We start from the raw sequence: 18,781 nt of genomic DNA on the forward strand, positions 1-18,781 counted from the left end.
AAGACGTAAGGTGTAGTGCGTATTTACATATATAAACAATCTGTGTGAACTACTACTACGTTGACATGACACTTTTTACAGTGTTCCTCAAACTCTGTCCTGGAGGGCCACTGTCCTGCAGAGTTTAGCTCCAGCCCTGATCAAACACACCTGAGCAAGCTAGATTCAGGATCACTAGAAAATCACAGGAAGGTGTGTTTGATTAGGGTTGGAGCTAAACTCTACAGGACAGTGGCCCTCCAGGACCGAGTTTGACTAACCGTGCTTTATTAGGTTCTTACTGATGGAGCAGTGTGATATGTAAAGTTTAAGGCCCGGTCCACACGGAGACGCGGTTAGCTGTATACGTATAAATTTTGTACCGTATCAGCTTTTCGTCCACACGGATCCGGCGTTTTAGAAGCATGAATCCGATATTTTTCGAAACCGGGTCCCAAAGTGGATAAATCTGAAAATGATCATCTTCTGTTTTCGTGTGTACAGCGAATCCGTATATTTTCTGAAACGGTGTTGTCATCACACTACGTCCAGCACGGGGAAAGAGTTAAGGGATACAACTATGTGCACTGGGCATGCGCACATCAATTTTGCGTCATTTAATTAACGTATCTGCATTATTGTAAGGGTATGTTTTGGGTTGGGGTAGGTGTAGGCATTAATAAAACACATCTGTTAAGTAGCAAATGTATTTATTGTTATTTTATTGTGAGATTTTGCCTCACCTCCGACCACTGCTATACCCCTTCTAGCCACAACTCTTCTTCTCCGTTTTTAGTGTATTTCTGTGGCAGAATTACAGCGCCACACATCGGCCTGGCATGCAAACTACATCGTTTTTAGTCCGTTTTCTTCATCTTGTGTGGACGCAGATATTTCTTGAAACGAGGGGAAAAAAAGATCGGATTAGGAAAGCGCTGGCTTCGTGTGGACAGGGCCTAAGAAACCTCCAATGCTGTGCGAAATGTAAATGCAGTGATGTTCAATCAAGGGTTACGACAAAAACAGACATACCACTGGAAATATTTACCGTTGCAGCTTTTTCTTCTTTTATTTTCGTCTTCTCCATAAACCGCCAAATTCATCCCACTCCACGAACAAGCCGTTGACATCACTTTCTTTTCAGCTGAAACAAAGAGAAATATATACATGTTGAGGCAGTTTTAAAAATGATCTGTGACCAATATATATAAGAGGAAGGACTTTAAGGAAAGTTAATAACACATAACATAATAAAGATACATTCCTTAAAAACAAATCTGTTAAAGCTAAATGTGTTCACCTTTACCTGTGAAGGGCTGAACCTTTAAAGGACTTGTTCAGCCTCCATTGCAGCTTCTTCAAGATCAGCATTGGGAGCTTTGAGTTCAAGTTCCCTGTTAATACTAGCAGCTTTCTGACATAACTGGTCAAAATTAGATTTTGAGCTTTGCCAAGAATGTGTAGAAAATATGAAAATAACAAAAATATGCCAATATATGTGTAGATGATTTACAAAATACTGTTCAGAAAAAAAGCTGACAGACAGACAGTTAGTGAGCTTTTGCAAGAAATGGCTTCTTAAAATAACTGTTGTATTTAAGGTTGTTTTGGGAGATGGAGATGGAGGAGCAGGTGATCTGAAGAAACTGGAAGACAGAAAAATATTAACAATAACAATACAATAACATAAATATTGAAAATGTTGTGTTACTATGCTTTTTTACTACAGCTACCACAGAAAAAAACTATGGTTACTGCTTTAAAAGCATGGTAAGTGTCGTGATTACAGTGCTTTAATGACAAATACCACAGTAAAACTCTGGTTATTGTGGTAAAACCGATGGTATATGTTTTGGTTACTGTTTAACTACAAACACCACAGCAAAACTATGATTACTGAGGTAAAACCATGGTAAGATCCATGGTTACTGTGCTTTAGCTACACGTACCACAGTACAACTACATTGCTGTAGTGAAACCATGGTAAGTGTTGTAGTCATAGTGCTTAAATACAAATAGTACACAGTAAAAACAGTTACTGTGTTAAAATCATGGTATGGTACCATGTTTTAACTACAAATACTACAGTAAAACTATGGATACTGAGGTAAAACAATAGTAAGTGTTGTGTTATGCTTTTCAAATAGTAGACAGTGAAACCACAGTTGCTGTGGTAAAAACATGGTAAGCTTTGTGGTCACCTAACCACAATTTGTGGCTTTTACTAACAGGATTGAGCAACAACGTTACTATGGTAAAATCGCGTTCGTTCGGTGGCATTTGCAACTGATTTGTAAACATCATACTGCACTTACACATGAATTGCAGACAATCAGAATGATAATTTAAAAAGAACAAAAATAAACCCACCTGGATTACAAAGTTCAGGGTGACTCCTTCCTCTCATCTCATTTTTATGTTGACAACGACGGTCAAAGTTCATTTGATGACGACACACCCGACAAACGAGACTGTCATTATTAATCAGACAGCTAGAGGGCGCTTCATTTTTAAACGTGACTATAGGTCGTAATACGCTGCATGCACATACGACCTATATGGTCGTGTTTCGGAGGAGGACAGGCTGGCTAATTAATTGAGACTTCTTACAGCTCTTATAGGTTGTTGGCCTTGTTTGTTTCGTTGCTTCTATTGCTCTCCCCTTTTTTGTAAGTCGCTTTGGATAAAAGCGTCTGCTAAATGATTAAATGTAAATGTAAATGCTGTGTGCAGTGTGTAAAGGAAAATATAAATAGTTTTACCCTTCTGCTGACAGTGTCGTGCCCCTCCCAACCCATTCACACACACAGATGATTCGACTATCAGTCGACCATAGAGAGATTCGACAATTCTGATTCGATTGTCTAAATCCTTAGTCGAGGACAGCCCTATTTAAGTGGATTGAACACAATCAAATCAATTTTGGACAAAATGTATTGCAATTGTGTTGCTTTAGCTCATTTTAATTAAGCAGTTTGAACAAGCAGAAAACATGCGTATAATGCTGGCGGTTGTTAAGATTCGACAGGGTTTGGAATGTTTTAAGGAATAAGAAGCTCTCTATCTATCTTAATTTAATGATCTTCATTATTAATAATGATGTCATTGAAGGTTCCCAAGGAGTACAAGACAACAAGCAGCAACAAAAAATGTCTGAGATTGAAATGTATTAATTGTCTTTAAAGTATATAACCTCAAGTTACTCTCAGGGAGGCCCTGCACTTGTTCTATTGTCTTTTTAGGTATTAGTCAACAAATTGGCAATTTGAGGTCAAACGTGATTTTAGCACTGTTTCCTAAACATACAGTAGGTTGAATACTGTTAGATCCAAAGTAAATTGATTGAAATAAAGAAGGTTTTTTTTTAATTCTGAATGAAATAAATTAAATATCAAGAATACTATAAAAGAATATCTAAATTTAAAATCCTTAAACAACAATAGATTAAAATTAGATGACTCAATTCCAGGAAATTATCATATTTAATCATTAGTGATCTTTTATTATTGAGCACAAATTACAAAGCAGGGTTCGTACTTAGTAATCTCTATAAATATTGCTGATAGACACCACTGCAGGATAACATGTCCAACCATAAAGATAATATGGCCAAAAAGGGCAAAGCAGTGCCCCCTCACCTAGCATCTTCATTCTTCACTTTTCTTTACTCCAGTTATTATCAATTTATTCCCAACTTTAACAACCCCCTTCACCTTATACAATTTCATTTCTTTTTGAAGAAGGAAGGTGCTTAAATAGCAGTGTGCCATAAACAAGTTGATAGAGGACGAAACAGGTAACAGACAAAGCTTGAGTTAATGGTCTCAAATCCACCCACTGGCCATAAAAATTCTGATACATCATGTCTTTGTCCGATAACATGCAAGAGCAGGGGAGATGCGACTGATAATAGGGCTCAGAGAAGAATAATCATTAACTTTGTTAGTGAAAGAGATAATATTAAGGGGAATGTTTAATTGCACAAATCAGCAAACAAGGAGAGACAATAATGACTTGCTAAGATTAAAAAAAAGGATGATATTTATTTTTTAGACCCAGAAAATCACATCTGATCAGTTTTAATAAATCAACTTTACTTGATATAAAATGCTCCCCACTCACTGGGGAAAGAAACCCCAAAATCTGTGCCCAGTTACTTATGCACATGTTAAATCCATAAGGTTGTAGGGGGGAGGGCTATTATAATGATATTATTCTAAAATATAAAAAAGGTTGAGAGTGCACATGTAGTAGAAGGGGAGCTATGTTTAATCCACCTTTACATTTAATTTTCATGTGAAAGAAAATCTTTTTTTCAACAAGAGTTTGACAGAATACTTATAAACCCATTTACAGATGTGTAAATCAGAGCAAAGTTCCCAAAGCAGAATTATGTTTTCCAGCTGGCAGCACATAAAACTTGCTTTTTTAATAGGTGCTATAATGCTAACTTGCAGTTTATAGACGTTGATTCAGTAACCACTGTCCTTTTGGTTTTAGATTAGTCTAGCTTTCCTTCAGAGGACTAGTTATGAAAAGCTATCAAGAAAAATTAACCCAGCAGTTTGCCTCCTGTGCCTTTGGCAAGGTGATCGCACTGTAGAGGATTACATTGCGGGATTTTGTGAACTCTGCTACCAGATTGACATTAAATACACCACACTCATTTTTCCTTTTTGGTTTAACAGAAGAGATATCACATTTAGTGTTTCTTCATACCCCTCACTGGACTCTAGGTCAATACATTGACTTTGCTTTAGTGTTGAATGGCTCTGCTTTCACTGTGGCAATATACAGTACCCACCATGCCAGAGTTTTCAGCAACATGGCTGCCACGTCAGAGCCAAGTCACGTCGGCCACCCCTACAGAGCCCTTTCCCATCATGGCTGTTCAAGTCTCCCCTAGAATTTTTTTTTTGGAGGGGGACTAATACCCAGTCATGGCAGATGCGGAGCATGGTACAGCTTTCAACTCACTTAACATGGCACTCCCAAGTCTACTGCTATAGTGACCGCTATTGCTCCTCCAGAGACAGCGACGACCACTTATGAGCTCACTGTTTCGCATGCTACTGTAACAGAGGCCATATCATTGTGCCCCATGTCACGGCCATGGATGCCAGCCACGCATGCTCTGTCACGGTCAGGAAAGACTTTAATGTTTCTGTTCCCACATGGCCTCTTGATCTCCAGTGGTATGCTGCTCTGCCATGGCCTCTGGATATCTGGTGGTCTTCTGCTTTGCTGAAGAGGTATATTCCTCCACTAGCTCCACCCTGACGGTTCCCATCTGGCTCTACCCCTGCTGGCTCTACCCAGGCCCTGCATTGCTCCATGGCCGAGGTCCACAAGTGCTCTACAGCCAAGTCTGCCATTGCCCCCCAGTCCAGGTCCACCATTGCTCCATGGTCCATGCCAACAAATGCACCATGATTCTCCGTTCTATAGTCCAGCCCAGGAACCCTGCTTCCTGACCCAGGTCCACTATTTCTCCACTGCCCAGGTCTGCCATTGCCCACAATCCAGGTCCACCGCCATGCCACAATCCAGCTCCAGTTGCTTTTTACGGGCCTGACCCTTCATCACACCCCCAAGACTGCCTCTGCCCCTTCCCCCTCCTAGACTTTGTGTATATATTTTGGGTTGGTGTGGTATTAGGGTGTCTGGAGCAAACCTTTTAGGGGTGAATATGTAATGTTGGTTTGGGTTTTGTTGGTGTTCATGTCTTTTGAATTATTTTGAAATTCTCATGGTTACCTGCTTCCTGTTTGTCATGTGTTTTCCTTGCTACTCATGCTAGCCTGCCAATTTGTGAATTAGACAACACTGGTTTTATAGTATGTTTCTGACTGACTAAAAATAATCCTCATAAAGTCTAAAAAAAATGTATAAGGTTTTTTATTGGCAATGATAGTACTATGAAGAACCTTATGGAAACTTTCGATTGTACAAAACGCTCTTTATAGTGTAAAAAAATATATTTTAAGGTATATTGTAATATATTTCTAAGAAAAGCATAGTTCTTTCAAAAATTGTTTACTGAAAAGTTCTTTTGATAACCAAAAATTGATTCTTCTACTGCATTGCTGTGGGGGGAAAAAACGTTTGTAATCGGTTGTTTTCCGGTTGAGAGCAAGAGAACAAGTTTTCAGTGTGAGGGTAGTTTTTAGAAAAAGATTATTACTCAATTGACTGATAACATTTCTTTCAGATGCATTATTTTGGGATCAATATACGAGAGAAGTAATTCATAACTAAATTTTATAAAGCAGCTGCAATCTGAACATGGGTGCTTGAAACCCTAAAAGGGATGATTTCAGTTATTTTTGCAATTCTGAATACTTAATGTCATAACATGGCAGGTATTATAAAAGTTTAGTGTGAATTTGCAGTATTTTTTTACTTTCACAGAAATCTTTAGTAATGACAATATAAAGTAATATTCAATATTCAAAGTAAACGGTAGCAGGAAAAATATTTATGTACACTTTTAAAAACCAGTTTAGTGTGGTTTTGCAGTAGGCCTATATTCATTCCATCTAGTTATCATACTTTTACAGTAGGTTTTTACAATAGTAGTTCCACAGTTCATCACAATTAAATTACATTCTAAATTGAAGTGAACAGGAGCAGGACATGACAAAGACATTGTCCTGTATAATCACAATGATTATCTCTGTCAAAAATAACAACATTAATTCCTCAGTGTTTATAAAATATATTATTTCTGTACTGTACAGTAAAATATAGACATTATGATCAGACTTAAAAGTCGATCTTACTCTCTGCATATAACAAGTGCAAGTTGTGTTTTGTAATGCTATTCAAATTATGAATACAGTAATTTATGAATTCAAGTAATTAAGGTTTAATATTGCAAAATCATTTCAATATTTTACAGTATACAAAGGCCCATGTTAAATAAAGTTTGCATAAATAAAAGGAGAACAATAAAAATTTAGTAAAATAATGCACAGAACAGAGTTGAACTCTTAAAATGGATTTTACATTTTTGTATGATAGCTGGTATTTTATTTCCAACTAGAGGTATTAAAAATAAATGTATGTATTTTATGTTGACGCAAGTAAAAGAACAATCACAAAATCTCACAGTGTAACATAAGATTGTATATTTAACAATAACATTTACAATTTCCTGTACAAAAAAAGCATCTTTGTATAAAAATGTCAATATAAGAATGTAAGACTTTCAAAATAAATGGTGTAATTAAATATACTGGTTTTCTCTTTATTCTTGCTGTTAAGTCCACTGATATCATATAACCTACTCGCAACTCCAAGTTTTGAATTGGATATGTTAAGTAATAACCCGTAATGCTCTGTTAAACTCTATAAAGAGGTTGCCCTGAGGATTTCACAATTGTCTGATGTTTTCTTGGCCTTCTGGATCTCATCAGTCATTGTCGGATTATCATACATCTCTATTCCATGATCCATATTTTCATGTTTTTCCTTCTCTTCATCTTCTTCCGTTATATTACAGCACTTGCAGCAACAGCAGCAGCGAGCGGCCATTATGGTAACAACCCTATCCCATGGTTCAAGAGAATGGGCCCATAGGGGGAGGAAGTCCCAAGACCGAAGAGCAGAAGGAAGCCACTGAGGTTTGCGATTCTGTAGTAAATTAATAATGATAGCGAAGATTAGAATAGCCACTAAGGGAACAAGAACCCCCACAAGGACCTGCCAACCAGCCAAAGAAAGGCCAAAGACAAACAGAGGCAAGGCAAAGAAGCAGAAGATGATGTAAAAGCCCGAAAACCAACGGTACTGGGCTGTTAGTTCTCCAAGAGCCTTCGCCATTCGAATGGGGAGACGCGTGAAAGGGATTGGGTACCACAGCAAAATCCCGGAGAGGTTGAAGAAGAGATGAACCAAGGCGATCTAGTGGAGAGAAGAGTTACACCATGAAGTTATGAACAGGGTTTTTGAGTGATTATGATTGTGCTTGAATATATTTGCTAACCTGTAATGAATTTTCAAGTGTTTCCCCTGGACTAGCCATGGCGGCTAATATAGCAGTAGTGGTTGTTCCAATATTGGATCCCAGTGAAAGAGGATATACCCTTTCAATTTGTATAACACCAATACCTAAAACACACACACACACACACACACACACGCATGTCACTTTACGCACATGTCAACTTCCAACTTCTACGCTTTACTATTTTGGTTTGTTAGATAGTAAAATACACTCAAATGTTCTTTAAAAAAGCAATTTCCTATTCATTTACAGCAAGATACATAAAACAAATATAGGTAATACAGAACAAACATGCTGTCTTAAAGCCCAAAAGTATAGCATTGTTCAAGATATTCAGCATCATTTCAAACTACTATGACTTTCCTTTTATGCAATTGTAATAAACTTTTAGGACATTTGCAGCGTAAAAGCTTCAAAACATGTATGCAAAACTAAAAACATACCATATGACTTATATATTCACAGTCGGAAGGCATATGAAATAGTATTGTGAGAGGAACAGACTAAGCACTTGTTATGCACTTGTTCCCTTTCAGTCGGTCACGTTCGACGTACATCAGAACTGAACCGACGAATTGAGTTCAGATCCCAATTCGTCGGTTCAGTTCTGATGTACGTCTCCATTCCCTCCTTCAGGGAACGAGGGTTACATACGTAACCGAGACGTTCCCTTTCAGTCGGTCACGTTCGACGTACGTCAGAACTGAACCGACGAATTGGGATCTGAACTCAATTCGTCGGTTCAGTTCTGACGTACGTCTCCGTTCCCTCCTTCAGGGAACAAGGGTTACATACGCTCGTTCGTCATTCGTCGGTTCAGTTCTGACGTACGTCTCCGTTCCCTCCTTCAGGGAACGAGGGTTACATACGTAACCGAGACGTTCCCTTTCAGTCGGTCACGTTCGACGTACTTCAGAACTGAACCGACGAATTGGGATCTGAACTCAATTCGTCGGTTCAGTTCTGACGTACGTCTCCGTTCCCTCCTTCAGGGAACGAGGGTTACATACGTAACCGAGACGTTTTCTTTGGTAAATTCATGCCAAAATCATGAACATGAATTAATTATTCTTGTGAATCATTCTCCCAAATATTTACAATGAATCTTTTGTTCTGGTTTTCAAAAGGATCCGTTCCCCATTTGGACTGATTCAGTCAGGTATGGGTGAGTAAACAATGCCAAACTTTGAACCACTACAACATTGCATCACTGACAAAATGGATCATGATACATGGTTGTACTGACCAACAAGAGGAGTTATAGCGGAGGTAAAGACAGAACTGCTCTGGACAATAAAGGTCATTCCTGCGCCAACCAGAATGGCAATGTATCCAGTCAGCCATGCAAATGGAAATGGAAAATCTGTGCATACAAACAATAAATAAATAAATAACACACAATAAAATGTATACATTTTAAAATATCAGTTTTTGGCTTATTTAACCAGGGGTTAACTAAATCTGTTCTCAGGTTCTAATGTATCACAAGGATGCTGACCAGTGTTCATTATCTTCTTGATGACAACAGCAACCTGGCCCTTGAGCATCGAGTTGAGCAGTTTCACAATCAAAATGAGGCAAGTGCACAGGACAATCAGAGAACAAGCCAGTAGAATCAGACCCACCGCCAGGTCAGAAAGGCTTGTGTTTACAAAGATGTGATTGCCTGTTTGAATAGAGAGAGACCACAGATGAGTGAGGGAGTCTTCTTGTTTCTGTATAGTGCAGTAAGTTTCTGTCATAATTATTGCTCAGTTTCAATAAAAGTAGGTGTAGATATTAAACTCACATTTTTTTATGTTTATAATTTCTGTAACATTTTTCAATTCCAAACAAAGAACGTCACTGCAATTTGCTGCTGTCACATTCTGGAGAGTCTAGAAAAACACATCACATCAATTATAAGAAAAATCAGAAAACTTAAAGTTATCTCACAGCCAGTGTGTACATATTTTTCGAGGTGACTAATTCTTACGAATTTGTTCAACCTCACTCGTACGAATTTGTGTACGTTAGCTTTAGGGGCGGAGTTAGAGGTAGATGATTCGTTCAGATTCAGTAAGACTTGTAGTGAGATCGGGTTGGACATCCCCCGTATTTTGGCAAAATATAATGGCATTTATTTTCTTCCATCTGGCACATTGCATCGGTTAAAAAAATTACCGTGTTTGAGGCTGTCTGGCACCAGACCTTGATGAGGGATTTGTTTTTGGCTTCAGGGTCTCCGACCGCAATGCCGCTTATCACAGACTGATCCAGCTGAAAATTAAATTTAAAACATAAATTATTAATTATGCTTTTAATCTCCCTATTTAAGATGACTATCTATCTGTCTCTTAGTGAACAACAACCCTTGTAACTTTGTACTGTACAGAAGGGCAATATAAGTGTGTGGGGTAATTCGCTCTCATTATTAATGTTAGCTTCTTTCAACATACCGACAGAACTCATACCTACACACACACACACACACACACGCACACATGTCGTGTTTCCATGTTTTATGGGGACTTTCCATAGGCATAATGGATTTCATACTGTACAAACTGTACATATCCTCCTACACTGCCCCTGCCCCTAAACCTACCCATCACATTTTGTCCCCATAACGTAGGGATTACCAGGCCACACACACACACACACTCATACATACCTCAATGATAGACTGAGTGAGAGGGTCGGTGATAACATTCAGAAGGGCTGGTGCATTTTCTCCACTCTGGATATTAAATGAGCTCACTATGAGGCTTGTGAGTTTCACCAGGTAACCTGTGGCAATTTCCAGTGGCAACAGCACCAGGACAGAAAGCCAGTTAAAGAAATCATGAACGGTGGCTCCCGCAAATGCCCTGGACACAGAGAAGGGTCATATCTCAATTAAATATCATTAATATATTCCTCATTAATTCAATTCTGTCAATAATTCTTATATAATCAATCAAGGCAATGATGACAGAATTATAATTTTTGGGTGAACTGTTCCTTTAAGTTAATTTCACTCAGAAAAATTTTATCAGTTCCAACTTCATATGTAGTCCTATCCAGTCATGATACAAGAAGTCAAGTCAAGTCAAGTCACCTTTATCGCTTTATACAATAGATTTCTTCAAAGCGGCTTCATAAACAGGAAAACAGCATTTGAGTCATGATTCGGATCGCCAAAGTTGCGTGATTTCAGCAGTTTGGCGGTTTGACACGCAATCCGAAACATGAATCGATACGCTGATTCATTAAGCTCCGAGGCAGAAAGCAGTGTTTTGAAATTGGCTGAAATTCTCGTTGCTTCATAAAATTATTGTACAGACACTCTAGTGAGATGGACTTTGTAATGACGTCTTACTTTTTATGGGTCTCGAGAGAGGAAATGACATTGGTGTCAATGGAGGTCTTTCTGAGCCAACGGATTTCAAGAAAAATATCTTCATTTGTGTTACGAAGATGAACAAATGTCTAACAGGTGTTGAACGACACGAGGGTAAGTAATTATTGACCGAATTTTCATTTCTGGGTGAATTAACCCTTTTAAGTGTCTTTTAAAACCCAACTAAGCAAACCGAAGCAGCAGACAGTGGCAAAGAAGCCAAACTCTAAAAAGACAATAGTGTCGTTATTCAGCTAAGGTCAGATCAGTGTTGATTCAGTTCAGTTCAATAACAGTGTAAAATTAATCAATGAAACAAGTTCAGTTCAGCTATAAAGCAGTTCTACACATTATAAACTTTATATTAAAGCATTATTCTTACCTGCGGAACATGTTCCTGTCGCCAACTTGTGTCATGGCTACAAAAGTATTTGTAACTGATGTGCCAATGTTAGTCCCCATAATGATAGGAACAGCAGTTGAGACCTCCAGCACTGTTGAAAAGCAGTTTATATTTATTTAAAGCGGGATTTAATTACATCAAGGTTTGCTACACTGTAAACTAAAATAAGTGGGCAAAACTAAAAAAAACAACGAGGTAATCAGTTACATCCATTTTTTGGGAAAAAAAAAGTAAACAGACCCTGCAGATTTTTATTTTGTACTCAACTTGAAATATTTCATTCATTAGTAAGCTAATTCATACATTAAACTGTAAATTATTAGTAACTTAAATATTTTTAGTAGTGAAAACTTGGCTAGCTTTAGCTCATTCAATAAATGTTACCTTGCTAATTGATAACACAATGCTTTGATAGCAATAGTATATATAAAGAACATTTAACTCATGCTCTATACGATGGTAACCCTCCATCCCCCTTTAAACTAGCATAAAATATTAAACACTAAATCTCCCACTTAATATTAATCTTGCAAAAGAAAAAACAAACAAACAAAAAAATGCACTCATTTACTCTCCCTTTTGGATGTCATGGCAAAGCATGCTTGGAAATAGAAATCAGTTTCATAAAACACAAAACAATGAAACAGATTACTAATTACTACAGACTACTTGTGTCAGTTTTATCAACTCAAAAGTAAATGAAAGTTTTAAATAGTCATAAATGTGCAATTAATTGAACTATAATTTTTTTTAATTTTTTTTAATTTTTTTTATTTGCCCACAGTAAAAAATTTACATTAATACCTTCGCAACACACAATATACAGTTCTATTCATGTTACAGAATATACAAAACCTAAAAAGACAGGAAGTAAAAATAAATAAATAATAGTAAATCAACAACAGCCACAGATAAACACAGATAAAATTTTTTCAAAACAGATATTAATAGCAGTCTGATATGAACTATAATTTTAACTAATTATTTTGAGTGTTAGGGTATACAGTGTATGAAAATAATTTGATTTGTGTGATTATTTCAACCCGATCACACATAAATGCGTATAAATAGTACGAGTGTGCAATGTCGTGGAATGTATACGCCAAAACTCATTTTGGCGTGCATATGATACGCTGTTTTTCGCGTGCATATGATACGCACTTTATGGCATATATATGACACGCTCTTGGGTAGGTTTAGGGTGGTGGGGTGGGGGGTTCGTATGTAATACGCCATAAAATGCGTGTCATATGCACACGAAAAACAGCGTGCCATAGACATGCCAAAATGAGTTTTGGCATATACATTCCACGACATTGCACACTCGACCATGCTAATGGTCTAATCAGATTCAATGATGTATGCTAAGCTATGCTAAAAGTGCTACCGCCAGATACAAAGATCAGCTGAATGGATTCAAAAACGGTAAAACTCAACTGTTTACCTCTAAGGGACTTAGAAATGAGCCTATTTTCAAAAAAAGTGGAGTGTTCCTTTAAGTGATGTGATCCATCAAATCTGAAATCCTGATTCAGATCAATTTGTTTCGATTAATGCTCAAGAAGACTCAAGACAGAAAGGACCATTTAAAATGTGAATTAACTGACAATAGAAGTACTGAAATTCCATACTGAATATGCAATATAATCAATTATGAAGTTGCAATGACCTTAAGATTATTTAATATTATAAATAAGATTGTTTTACATTCCTTGATGTGAAGTCATCAATGCTATAGTATGATCTGATACTCACATCCAGAAGAGACCATGCTGACCACAATAGATGAGGAGGTGCTGGAGCTCTGGACTAGGAGAGTTACCAGCATCCCAATTACCAGGCCTGCCAAAGGGTTTGAAAGAACCTTATTGTCCTGGAAGATGTCCCCTGCTGCTTTTCCTGAGAAAACACACATTCTTGTTAAGAATATTACAGTTTAATAAGTGTATAAATTATGTCATCATTTAAAAATTGTATCTATCCCTTTAGAGAACCAAGAAACCAGTGCACTAATGTGAATCTAAATCCATCACCGATATTATACATACAGCAATAAAGAGCATTCTTCACTTAATTTAAAGGTGCAGTATGTAATATTGACAGCTAGCGGTTGTAATGTGTACTGCAGTCCAAATTCAAAATATTGGGAGAGAGTTGTTTCCCCCGCCCTGACCCCCTGCCTACTCAGACTCGGTGCTTGTTGCCAGATTGAGGGCATGCAACAGGAACGAGCACAGTTGATAATGGAAGCCAGGAGACACACAAGTTGATAAGTTGATTTATTCACATTTTAATATGCACCTGTTTATATAGATATTTAGAAGAATGCCGAGAATTTTTTGGATCGGGTATAGAATCTACAATTTCTGCCCCAGTTTGTTTGCTGGCTTCCATGGCAGCAATACGCAGTGTTTTCTGCCAACTGGCAACCAAGGGTGTCAAAATAATAATGGGTAAATTGGCAGCAGACAGAATCAGAGAGGCCAAAGCAAAAACAGACATTCTGACATGGAGCACACGTGAACTTAGCAAGTTTCCTAAATATCTGCAAACATATTGTGGTATTTTTATGCTTTAAAAAAAATTACATATAGCACCTTTAAGAACCATTGAAAACTGTATTATTATTTTTTTTTTTACCTCCAACAAGCTGGAAAGCTGAGCTGAGGATGTCCAGTGAGCAAACAAACATGTAGAGCAAACCAACCAGCGAAATAAATTTTGCTGCTATGGTCAGAACTCTCAAGATCTTCCCTTTAGTGTCCAGATCTAGACAATTTACAGACAGAAAAGAGCAAATAAGACAATACTTGTTAATCATTTATGTAACCCTGTAAAGCCTGACATACGAAATATTCAGAAAAAAAAATCCTTTTTTGTTGTTTTTTAGTTGTTTTTTAAATCTAAAAATAAATAAATAAAAAATGTTGCATGTGCGTCTTGATGAGTATAATATTTGATAATTGTATGGCTCTTATAGTAGTGAGAATACAGAGATAACACGCAAGAAAGGGGAAACAAATTATTCAGAGGAGCAAACTGAGCAAATATATGCAATTTGGTGCAGCTGCTGATATTTATATGGGCAAAACTTATGGAATTCTAATGCAAATTAATTAATATTTGTATAACTGAATATCAGTTGTCACTTCATATAAAGTAAACCTATAAGTTGCTTCAGGCCAGACAGTGTCTATTTTGAAATAACAATATAAAAGTTTACTTGATAAAAAAATAAATTTCTCACAGCAAAAATTGACATTCATTTTTGTAATGCTAAAAGGCCTTTTTGCCAGCATGTAAAATAAACTGCTAAATAATTTAACTATGCTAAAATAAACGATAAGCTTCATAAAAAAAAACACAAAAAAACAAACAAAGAAGCCATATTAGGAGCCATACACTAAGCATTGTAAATCAAAAACAAAAAATATAGTAAACCTTTTGGTAAAGTCACTCAAAATCACCAAACATTCAGCATACCTGCCCATTTTACCCCTGTGTCCTGCATTTCAGGCATTTCCCAGGGATCGTCTTCAATTAGGGCTGCTGTGGAAAGAGCAGGGGCCATGGAGAGAGACTTTTTTCGGGGAACTAAGAGAACATGTGAAGGAAAGAGATGGAGCCTTTTTTGAATGGGGTTTGTTTAGATTTACAATTTATACTCAAATGATCCCTTCACTCAAAAAAAAAAAAAAAGACTTATTGACGTTACTTTAAAAAATATGCATCAAGTGGTTGCACACTAGCCTAGAAATCTAGACGCACCCTAGCGGCAGCAAATCTAATCTGCCGCGAGTGTCGTCTAGCAACTCTCAATACACTTCTGAGCTTGAACGCCAAACTCTGGTCGGGCCAATCACATCGTGTATAGAGTTGGTGGGCGGGGCTTAACAAAATGGCCGAGATGCGCTTGCGTGCTTCTAGTAAACACAGAAACTGGCGAATGGCGGTCTTTCGAATTCAATTCCTCTGAATAAATACAAACCATATGAATTTGTCACTGGTAGCCTACATAATATTTATATGTGCCGTTTACTTAATAATGTTATGTTAAATTTATAAAAGTTTATTATGTAAGGTAAACACATGTATCAATTTAATTTGCCTTTAAAACTTTTAAATAACAACAGGCATATTTTAGAAATGAATTGCAAAAATTACTCAAACTAAAAATGTAAAGAACTAAATGTAATTGAAAGCAGGAATTCCTGTGCCCGCACAGACTAAACACAGGCACTCTCTTCTGTATAATGGTAACCACAGACCACAGGTAATTACAGAAACTCCTCAATGTCCAACATAAACTAACAACAGCTTTCCCTTTACTGAAAAACACATAAAATAACACTTTAATCCATACATTTTCTCATATATTATATCAAATATTTCATGTAGTTTTAACACAAATTAATTAAGTACATTTTAGTTTTAAATATATTAGGCTGATTGAACACAAACATAGCTAATTTCGACAAAACTTAATTTAATTAAGTAAACATAATTTAAATGTGTCTTATCTATGAAGGGCCTGAATCATTTTTTTAAAGTTCATACCATCAAGTGTTTCTGTTGGCTTCCCCTCAGATTCATCCACTTGCTTTGGTCGTGGTGCCATTGTCTGTGAAATATAAATATAATTTCTCTCAGTGTTTAATTGATGCCTTTTCAGTTTTATGGACTAATAAATAAAGTTTGTAATTGCTTGCGGCATCTTCTCTACTGTATACATGTAATGGTAATGTTATCTGAGAATGGCATTTATATAATGCTCACAGTGGTATCCAGTCAGGTTCTATAAAGATAAAAGGGTGTTTTACAGTTATGTTTTATTGGTGTGGAAAAAATTGCATGTAATATGAACGGAAATGTGTCCTATTCATTAAGACTAGATTTATATCATTCAGATAAACTATAATAGTTCTACATATCCAAATTAAAATTTCACATATTGAGTTTTATATTGGTAGACTAAGGTCAGGTTGGACACTTTTTGCTGGTGAGATGACTGGGGAAAGTGTCCTGATCAACCTGAATTCACCCTATTTGGTTTTTGTAAGTAAATGGACACAACGCACAGAGTTTCTCAATAATCAGAGCTTCCTCGATTGATCAAACTCACATGGTTTTATATTGATTTATGTACTGTGCCAAACAATTTCCACACTGGCTTCAGCACTGACAATGAACAGAATGTGAATGACTATGCGGCTCATCTAGTCTATATAAAATCAAAATTCAGTGTTAAAATATTAATGTAAATGGTACAACAGAATTTCATATTTTGGATTTTGTTGTTTTAAACAAGCTTTAAAAGAATGGTAAAACTATTTGGTTGGAGTAATATAAAGTATTAAGCATTTTCCTAAAAAGAATGAAATGAAACAATGCTGTTGAAAAACAAATTTTAGGTCCGTTGACATATAGTAACACCTGTATGCTATAATTCAATTACAATTATTAAGATGATATGAAATAATAGATTATTATAAAAATAAAGGTGTCTGTGTTACCATGTAATTATACATTTAAGTACTGAATAATATTACTACATACTTAATAGGGTTAAGGTTAGAGTTTGGTTTGGTTTAGGATTAGTTGCATGCAATTATGGATAATTTATAATATTAGTAACTACATAACATGTAACAGGTACACTGTAAATTAAAGTGTTACAAAATAGACTACTTAGATATTATAAAGCATTTATCTTAGTTAGGGTTCATTTTTAACATTTACTAATACAGTAATAAAATCAAAAGTTATATCTGTTCATTTTAGTAATGGAGTTAACATAACCTAACAATAAAAAAGTTGTATTGTAATGAACAAGTAACTAACATTGAAAAAATATTCTTAGTTAGTGTCATTGTTATATAAAGTTCATGTATTAACCAACGTTAATGGAACCTTATTTTACCACATATACAGTTTGTATATATAACATTAAACATATCATTTTATTTCAATAAAGGCATTTTCACAGATAAAAACACTCACCTGATGTCGTTTCTCACAGCTAAAGCTGTCCAGTCACTTCCGAATTCCTTCTGCTGTGAGTGTGGTTATGTTCAGCCCACTTCACCTGCCTTTGAGTTCAGTACGGCTTATCTATAGTCTGGACCGCGTTCCCTCTCAACCTGTCTCACCTGAAACAGTGCACAGGTTGTTTTAGACCTCAGCAAAACTGTACAGCCTAAACACAAGCACTTGTCTTAAAGGAGACCACTCGATGAGACACACGTGTCCAGGTGATCTTTCTCAGTTCTTCTGTTGTGAAGAGTGGCTCAGTCCAGCCTCTGCTCAAACAGAGGCATTTATAGCCCCCCCACCCCCCACCCCAGCATATCATTTAGGATTCCCCTGTCCAAGGTTTATCACGTCAGTGATAACACTCTGGGCATGGGGAGTTTTCGTGTGTCTGCATGTGTGTGTATAATCACAATGTGATTCAAATGTGTATAATGACATGGGTATGACACAGGTATTAAAGGAGAGGGTGAAATATAAGGACATTGGCCATGTCACCATTTTTCAAAATGCTTATCATACAGGAAGAGTTTTTTTTAGAAAGTGAAAATGCAGAATGTTTCCTGTGATGGGCGGTTTCGGGACAGGGGCAGTGTAAGCGGATAGAAAATACGGTGTGTACAGTATAAAAACCATTACACCTATGGAATTGTCTTAGTGTCTGAATGTGGCATCAGCTAATGACTATGTGAAGGAGTCTGGATTTTTAATTCAGGGATATGAAAGTCCTCATCAAAAGCCTGTGATGTTTGTACACAATTGTCTCTATAACTATCTGATGTGTCACGTTTCTCACACACACACAGACACACATTTTGTTTTATGGTATGTACCATAAAAGTTCTTTAATAGACATAATTAAAAAAAATGTATAATGAAAATAATACTTTGGAATATGCTTCATAAAAATATCTAAAATTGGATTTTTTTTTTTTTTTTGGTACACTATTAATTTGTGTCTCCCTGAATGTCTCCAAATCTGTCTTTCTTGTGGGATTAT

General features: G+C 36.5%; 1 protein-coding gene and 1 long non-coding RNA gene across 3 annotated transcripts in view; both read right to left on the reverse strand.

Moving 5' to 3' along the window:
• Positions 1-2,433, reverse strand: part of LOC137074100 (uncharacterized) — a 4,782-nt gene extending 2,349 nt beyond the window's left edge. The window contains exons 1-3 of one of the 2 annotated variants that reach the window (XR_010904912.1): positions 2,350-2,433; positions 1,286-1,625; positions 1,028-1,123 (exon numbers count right to left, since the gene is read on the reverse strand). This is a non-coding gene — a long non-coding RNA (uncharacterized lncRNA). Of the gene's footprint in view, positions 1-1,011; positions 1,124-1,285; positions 1,626-2,349 lie in introns of both variants that reach the window. The other variant, XR_010904913.1, reaches the window with a different exon arrangement.
• A 4,725-nt stretch (positions 2,434-7,158) lies between these two features.
• On the reverse strand, positions 7,159-17,879 carry slc34a2a (solute carrier family 34 member 2a). The gene is made up of 13 exons (XM_067442794.1): positions 17,752-17,879; positions 16,309-16,372; positions 15,235-15,345; positions 14,392-14,520; positions 13,507-13,650; positions 11,731-11,842; positions 10,641-10,836; positions 10,151-10,246; positions 9,777-9,864; positions 9,486-9,653; positions 9,234-9,350; positions 7,967-8,091; positions 7,159-7,884 (listed from the first exon to the last, which is right to left on the reverse strand). Exons 2-13 carry the CDS (start codon positions 16,367-16,369, stop codon positions 7,330-7,332), a joined length of 1,902 nt encoding a protein of 633 aa, XP_067298895.1. The 5' UTR covers positions 16,370-16,372; positions 17,752-17,879; the 3' UTR covers positions 7,159-7,329.
• Positions 17,880-18,781: the final 902 nt, after the last annotated feature.

This window comes from Pseudorasbora parva, chromosome 4, assembly GCF_024679245.1.
Source record: "Pseudorasbora parva isolate DD20220531a chromosome 4, ASM2467924v1, whole genome shotgun sequence".
NCBI lineage: Eukaryota > Metazoa > Chordata > Actinopteri > Cypriniformes > Gobionidae > Pseudorasbora > Pseudorasbora parva.